General features: G+C 38.2%; 1 protein-coding gene across 1 annotated transcript; it reads left to right on the top strand.

Annotated features, from left to right (window-relative positions):
- The first annotated feature begins 2,275 nt into the window (after positions 1-2,275).
- DSPP (dentin sialophosphoprotein) lies at positions 2,276-6,910 on the top strand. The gene is made up of 4 exons (XM_006910708.1): positions 2,276-2,326; positions 3,364-3,450; positions 3,582-4,580; positions 5,051-6,910. Exons 1-4 carry the CDS (start codon positions 2,276-2,278, stop codon positions 6,908-6,910), a joined length of 2,997 nt encoding a protein of 998 aa, XP_006910770.1.
- The last annotated feature ends 1,674 nt before the right edge of the window (positions 6,911-8,584 follow it).

Genomic DNA, 8,584 nt, shown 5'->3' on the forward strand with positions numbered 1-8,584 from the left:
TCAGTATCTGGCCCACATTAGGCCTTCAAATATTTGTTGGATGAGTGAATCTTAGTTTATATTTAATTTTTTGGTCCTTGAAAAATCAACCTTTGACCTCGAAAAAAATTTTTTTTTGCCAATTAAACATTAAGGTTTTAAAAGCTATATTAAACAGCTACAGATTCTGACTTCTGTCACACTCCTTTTCCACTTTATAATATAATAATAGGTTTGAAAAAACAAAGACATGTTACTAAAAGTTGGCAAACAGAGGTGGAAATTTGATAATTATCTGGTTGCTTTGGTTACTTTTGATAAAAATATTAGACAACTGGGATTTTAAAAATCCATCTTGGGCTTTCAAATGGCTTTAATAAGGCATTGCTTTTCACTGTTTTATTATTTATTCCTCCAAATTAAGTAATTGCTAAATCTTGTTTTATTTATGACAATACATGAAATAATCTGAAGAAGCTTCATGCAATTTCTTAAGCCTCTTTTTTCAGGCTGACAAAATTGAGGCCATTTCTATAGCAGCCTTTCAAGCCAGTTATCTACCTGTGGAAACAATGGCAAACATCATCATGCACCATGTAATTGTTCTGGAGTGGATGTGAAAGGGAGCTAATGTGGTCAGATTTCTGGATTGCAGTTTAGACATGGGCTGTGCATAACCCTGGCCTTCAATATAGGTACCTTTCCAGGACACCATGGCTCCTCCAAATCACAGTGGACACTAGCCTTCTGCCAAGTCTGTGTAATAGTTAGGTTTGAGACTGCAAAGTACAATATAATCCCTGCTACCTGAATAGCTACTCTTCAGCATCTATGCCCAGATCTCTGCATTATACTTGTCCTGAGGTCACCTCAGCCTTGTTTTTAATCTATAGCATTTTGGAAGGAGGTCTTGGCATTCTGCTGAGCAGTTATAAGAGTAAGCACTTTTTTCTCTCTCAGTAGCTCTAGAACTGTGTCCTCTTTCCTGTGGAGAAATGCCAATAATCCCATGGCAGTTGATATTCTCTGAGGTTTTATTATGTTTCCACTATCAACATTAAATTTGTTAAAGGCTACTTTATGACCTGCAGCAAGCATTATGATCTATAAATCCAATGGGAGTCTATAAAATAGGAGTAAAACTCTCCCTTCCTTTTTATAGTAATAGTATCATTATATCAAGAAATTCAATTTACGGTAAATAGGAATTCAAATTTTTTATTCACATGGACTATACTGTCTATTCCAATGTACCAAAAATATATATTAGAACATTTTTGAGTGTGTTATTCTAACAGGAATAACAGATCATATTTTTAGAAGTCCCACATAATAATTGCTATCATTTATTAAGAGATTGCTAAATACCCAGGACAGTGCCAGATATTGCTTATACTAATAAATATTTATTCATTAACAACATTCATAAAATACCTTTTTCTGTGCTATGTGTTGGAATACGATGATCACCAAGACATTCTCCTGGGTTTCAGGAGCTCTCACAAGGGCAGAGAAATGTATAAGTAACTGGACTGTTTTAAAACAGTACAGTGTGCTACCAGCGAGGTGGGCCGAAGCTGCTGGGTATAAAAAGAAGAGAGACACTGAATACCATCTGAATGAAGTAGAGCCAGAGAAGCCTTCTCAGACAATATTTTTCTGCTAAGATAATTGGGGTACTCCAGAAGTGCAGGCATTATTATTAGCCCAGACAGAGAAAACAAAAGCTTAATAAAGTGAAGTTTCTCAAGCTCACACATCAAGTAGCAAATGTAGAATTTGAATCCAGTTCTCAGAATCTAAACTCCACTAGCCTAGGCTCCCTCAAGTCTTTCCCTTACAGTCTAGAATAGCACAATATATGGATTTTGGGTGGGAATGATAAGTGCTTCATCTTTTAAGCATGATCTTAGCACAATTAATTAATGCTTGGTTAAAACTATTTAGAAGAGAGAGCTATTATTACCATCAAGAAGAGCAGAAGGACAAAGTTGTGGTTTTTCTTTTGTGCCTATGTGGCTGTTTCCCTTTACTGGCAGAGGCAGAAAAGGTCCAGGTAGCTATACTGATGCTGAGCTTGATGATACCTCGTATATCCTTGTGACTGCTCCAGGTATGTTCTAGAACACTGAGTCCTGACAGGCACCTTCTCATGTTGTATATATCCTCCTTGCCCAGGAAAAATACAAATGCTTACAGATCAAAATAATATCTTACTGTGGTTGTCATCTTTTGCTTTATAATGTTGTGTTGTTCTTTTTTAAAAAACAGCCATTGATTAATATTCCTAAAGAAAATGAAGATAATTATATATTTTTGCATTTGGGCAGCATCATGGGCCATTCCGGTAAGTATGCCTTCCTCAGAAAAGCTCCTTACTTTGCTATCTCTTCTCACCTAACACTTTACACTTTATATATATATATAATACATATATTATATATTTACATGCACACACACATATATATATTCTTAAGGCTTTGCAAATAAGCTGAGCCTAAACATTTACATTTGCATGAAAGACTTGACAAGAATTCTCTGAGATCTCAACAAAACCAAACGTGACTCTTAATTCGTGCTCCTATTCCTCCAATGAAAACTCATGCTAGTCAGAAGGATAATTATTTTAAAAATCTGTTCAGATTAATTTACATTCAGTGCCCAGAAGTCATGGAGACTTTTCATCTTCATTCATGCTCTATTAATTTCATTCTAATATCAATAAAGGCTGTATTATTTAGGAAGTTTTCAAGAAAGAAAAATAGGAAAAAATAGAATTTTTTCAACATAGAAGAAAACTTACACTCAGAGAATTATGTTTTATATGCTTGCTGTGGAAAAATTGGAATATACAGATAAACACCCACCCAAAAAATTAAACCATTTGTAATTTTATTAGCTAGCTGTTATGATTAACATTTTGATATATTTTCATAATAGCAAACAATTTGATATTTTTGTAATTGGGAATTTCCTCAGCCATTTCAAATGTGCTGCTGAAGAGCACAAAAGTAGCCTATTACTTGATTTTGATTCTGTGCTGCCTCTGGTCAGACCAACTATTTTCTTAGGGATTTTGGCCAGGATTATAATTGGGGTGAGTCTTGTGCTATCTTTACTCATCTTTAAAAAAGACTATTCCCCTTTTATTGTTGAGATAAATGTTATGGTTAATTCTTCAATAAAATTAGTAATACCATTGTGAAAAATATCTGTGTGCCCAGTTTAAATTCCATATAAGCCCTGTAAAAAGTCACTTCTTTTTTTCTACCTGATTAGATCATACTTTGGCCTTCGTGTTATATATATATATATGAAAAACTGCGTGTGTGCATGTACACAAAATAAAAATGTTTTCAATTTCCAATATTTTCACTTTGGTAGGTTCCTCAAATCAAGCCATTGGAGAGATATGCTGTTGACAAATCTGTGAATTTAAATCTTCTAGCAAAATCAAAAGTGCCAATACAGGTATAGGATATAAAATGTATTTCTAAGGTGTTTTTAGATTCCATTAACTTCCAAAATTTTACACTCTTCTTTTCAGCTTGCATTACTTCAAGATGATAACCACAATTAATTTTGAATTGTTTCTTTTTCAGAATGAGTTAAATGCCAATTATTCTACTAAAGAAATTGGTGTCCCCATGCATGAAAATGAAATAGGAAGGCAACAGTATACCAAAGATGGTTACAAAGGAGAGAGAAATGGCTCTGAGTGGGCGGAAATAGAAGAGAAAAGTTTTTCTACACATTCCAACTTAATAAATGAAGAGAGGAATCCTGAGGATCAGAATGGGAGCACAGGAAAATTGGAAACATATGGTCATGATGGGATACATGGAAAAGAAGACAGCACCTCAGCACATGGCATCAGGAGAGAAGTAAGCATTATCAACAATACTGGAGCAGAAAATGGGAGCAATACTAATGGAAATACTGATAAGGATTCAAAAACTGAGGATGTTGGAGATGTGAGTCAGAGTGAGGATTCCACTGTTGTCAAAGAAGATAAACATCAAGTAGCTGGAAGCAATAGCAGTACAGGCCATGAGGATGGAATTAATGGGAATTCCTGTAGAAATGAGTGTGATACTAGTGAAATAACACCTCAGAGAGCAAGTGAGGGAAATAACAATAACGAAGCGGGAGTAATGCCAAGGGGAAGTGGAGCTGGCAATAGAGAAGATGCTGGCCTGGATAATTCTGATGGGATTCCTAGTGGGGATGGAGCAGATGAGGATGAAGACAAGGGCTCTGGTGATGATGACGGTGAAGGAACTGAAAATGGAAAAGAGGGCACTGATAACAACAAGGCCCAGGAGGGTCAAGGTCACAGAAAAGAAGATGATGATGACAACAGTTTAAGGCAAGATTCAATTAGTAGTGAAGCTGATGACCCTGAACACAAAGAAGATCTGCATGGCATGGATGGAAACGATGCCTCCAAGAGTGAGGAGGATTCTGGCGGAATTCCAGAAGACACTGACAGCCAAAGAATAGAAGACACCCAAAAACCCAATCACAAAGAAAACAGTGGTGTGGAAAATGGAATCAACAAAGATTCAGAACCAAGTACAAATGGGAAGAGCCAAGACAAGGTTAGTTTGCGAAGCTGATTTCTTTCAATGGCAGTTTAAATTTTCCCCACCACTTGATAGTAGTAGCCCAAGAATAAATCACGACTTGCATTCATGTATTTTTGCACCTCAGTTACTTGAGTATTTAATGGGAAAGCTGGAACCCTTACTAGACTTTGATATAGAAAAATTTTAAAAATCAGATATTTTTGAAAATTTGGTTACAATTCTGGAAAAGTCTTATGCTAAATAATAGCTACCCCGTGTAACAGTTTACAAAAATTTCTACTGAGTAAAAACACAGATAGATTGTTAAATAATCTAAACACTAGAGCACTTTCAAGTACTAAATAAAACATTTTCACAAACAAATGTTTCTGAAGTACTGGAAGCTGGACTCCTGTTTCTCTGGTCCCTTTTCCCTGTCGGTTTTCCTCAGACCAATGCAATTTTGTAGCATAACATTCATTCTTTATCCTATTCTTCCATAGGGAATAGAAACTCAAGATCTCAGCAATGGCAACAGGAACAACATTACCAAAGAAACCGGGATAGTCAACAAAGATAAGGAGAGTAAAGGACAACATAAAATCATTGTGGGCAAAGGAAATATCAAGATACAAGAGGAGGTTAACAACATGCAAGGACCTGGCCAGAAATTAGAACCTGTAAATAAGGTTGGACACAGCAAAATAGGTAGTGAAAGTAATAGTGATGGGTATGATAGTTATGAGTTTGATGATGAATCCATGCAAGGAGATGATCCCAATAGCAGTGTTGAGTCTAATGGCAATGACGATACCAATTCTGATAGTGACAATAACAGCAGTAGCCAAGGAGATGCTTCTTATAACTCTGATGAATCAAAAGATAATGGTAATGACAGTGGCTCAAAAGGAGAAGATGACGACAGTGATAGCACATCAGATACTAATGATAGTGACAGTAATGGCAATGGTAACAATGGGAGTGATAATAATGGCAAATCAACCAGCAGCAATGATAAATCAGATATCAGTGACAGTAGTGAAAGCAGTGATAACAGTGACAGCAGTGACAGCAGTGACAGTAGTGACAGCAGTGACAGTAGTGACAGCAGTGACAGTGACAGCAAATCAGATAGTAGCGACAGCAGCAACAGTAGTGACAGCAGTGACAGCAGTGACAACAGCAACAGTAGTGACAACAGTGACAGCAGTGACAGCAAATCAGATAGTAGTGACAGCAGCAACAGCAGTGACAGCAGTGACAATAGTGACAGCAGTGACAGCAGTGACAGCAGTGACAGCAGTGACAGCAGTGACAGCAGTGACAGCAGTGACAGCAGTGACAGCAGTGACAGCAGTGACAGCAGTGACAGCAGTGACAGCAGTGACAGCAGTGACAGCAGTGACAGCAGTGACAGCAGTGACAGCAGTGACAGCAGTGACAGCAGTGACAGCAGTGACAGCAGTGACAGCAGTGACAGCAGTGACAGCAGTGACAGCAGTGACAGCAGTGACAGCAGTGACAGCAGTGACAGCAGTGACAGCAGTGACAGCAGTGACAGCAGTGACAGCAGTGACAGCAGTGACAGCAGTGACAGCAGTGACAGCAGTGACAGCAGTGACAGCAGTGACAGCAGTGACAGCAGTGACAGCAGTGACAGCAGTGACAGCAGTGACAGCAGTGACAGCAGTGACAGCAGTGACAGCAGTGACAGCAGTGACAGCAGTGACAGCAGTGACAGCAGTGACAGCAGTGACAGCAGTGACAGCAGTGACAGCAGTGACAGCAGTGACAGCAGTGACAGCAGTGACAGCAGTGACAGCAGTGACAGCAGTGACAGCAGTGACAGCAGTGACAGCAGTGACAGCAGTGACAGCAGTGACAGCAGTGACAGCAGTGACAGCAGTGACAGCAGTGACAGCAGTGACAGCAGTGACAGCAGTGACAGCAGTGACAGCAGTGACAGCAGTGACAGCAGTGACAGCAGTGACAGCAGTGACAGCAGTGACAGCAGTGACAGCAGTGACAGCAGTGACAGCAGTGACAGCAGTGACAGCAGTGACAGCAGTGACAGCAGTGACAGCAGTGACAGCAGTGACAGCAGTGACAGCAGTGACAGCAGTGACAGTAGTGACAGCAGTGACAGCAGTGACAATAGTGACAGCAGCAATAGCAACAACAGTGACAGTGACAGCAGCAATAGCAGTGACAGTGACAGCAACAAAAGCAGCGATAGTGCATCTGACAGTAGCGATGAGAGTGACAGCAAAAGCAAGTCTGGCAATGGCAACAACGGAAATGATAGTGACAGTGATAGTGACAGTAAAGGCAGTGACAGTAATCACTCAACCAGTGATGATTAGAACAAAAGAACACACCACAAGATTCCTTTTGTGCAAAGTTCGGCGAGTGATAGGAAATAAATATTTCTAAAAAAAGCAAGGGAAGGGGAGAAATAAACAAAACACATGTAAACATCTACAGAAAACAAGGGGAATTAAGTCAAACTGATTATTCAGAACCAAGTCTCAACTCCCTCAGTGAGAGAATCAGAATGCATGACCTTTGGTACATGCGTGTTAAAACATATCCTGAAACGAGTTTGTTAAAAGCGTAAACCTAAACATAAAAGAACAGTTAAAATATTCTTTAATACTTTACATAGAAACCTCAAGTAATCACATACTACGGGATAACTTCAATTAAGATACCAAGTGCTTTAGAGAATGTAGCAAGTAAACAGTTGTTATAAGCAACCGGTGGCTTTGCCTTAATCTTTCCAGTAATCATATATTTTGATTAGATGGTCTGTTTACTGCTGTTACTGTGATATTCAGTTTAGCTGCTAATTCATTTGTTTGTTCTAAGGAAGGACTTGTAACACGAAAAAAAGCAGCAATAATTTAACCTATTTGGACCATGGGAGTAATCTTTGTAATTACTGAATAGAGTAATTCCAAATTAGGGAAATTTTAAAGAGTGTTAGAGGAATTCAGAGACTGGTTTACACAACAAAATCTGATGTCTAGCAAACCACTGGAAATTTAGCATAAAGTCCCTAAACTACTGGCAAAACTGATGCAGTGTTTTAGAACAGCGTCTGGCCTCAAGTAGCTACTCACCAATACTAATAAATAAAGGAATTACATGGATGAAGGACTCTTGGGAAGGTTCACTTTTTGAACTTTATATTCAGAACTCTGTTAAGTGAAATCAGTTACTTGTCTTCCACTTCAGTCTCACCAAGCCAAACTTGGTTCACATTTCCCTTTTAAAGCCCCAATTTCAAGCCAAAACTTCCAAATTAGACCCTGAGACTCCCTTCTCTCTATTAATCTCTTTAATAAAGTCAACAGTTTCTGGTGGATAATGCTTGGAAACTACTCTTTTTATTTGAGAATCATATAAACAGCTAAAAGCCGAGATTGGACTCTTCAGGTTTTTGCATGAATGAAGGTAATTCTTAGTTTTGGGATGAAGCCCAAATGCTAGAACATGAGGATCTTGAAGATACATGTGACTAGAGTGAGATATTTAATAAGGTGGAGATATAATTTATCACCCAAACTAGGATACTTTTGAGAGTGAAAGAGGTGCTATCAATAATTACTCAGGGACAGGAGGTATAAATTGGGATTGTCCAGGACACTGGGAGATACAATGACCATAGCCATAAACCTTTAGGGTATATTTTCCAAAGTTTAGTAGTGATTTGTCATTTCTCTCTTTTTCCACTTAGGTAATTATTATAGATTTGTTCTAGTTCAAAGGTAAAAATCTATACAACAAAATTTTGGGCACAACTTTTTTTTCGGTCTTGATATGGCTTCTTCTTCATATCTTTAGTTATAGGACTTCTGTTCAACTAGTCTTCAAATGGTTCTCCAGGTTGATCATTCTATAATTTAGTTGTAATTTTAATGTGGTCATGGGAGGAGGCAAGCACAATGTTTACTTACTCTGCCATCTTGACCAGACTCTCTAGGTACAACTTCTTTAATGTTAATTTTCAACCAATCATTAGTTGATAATTTATG

This window comes from Pteropus alecto, unplaced genomic scaffold (genome assembly GCF_000325575.1).
Source record: "Pteropus alecto unplaced genomic scaffold, ASM32557v1 scaffold63, whole genome shotgun sequence".
Taxonomy (NCBI): Eukaryota; Metazoa; Chordata; class Mammalia; order Chiroptera; family Pteropodidae; genus Pteropus; species Pteropus alecto.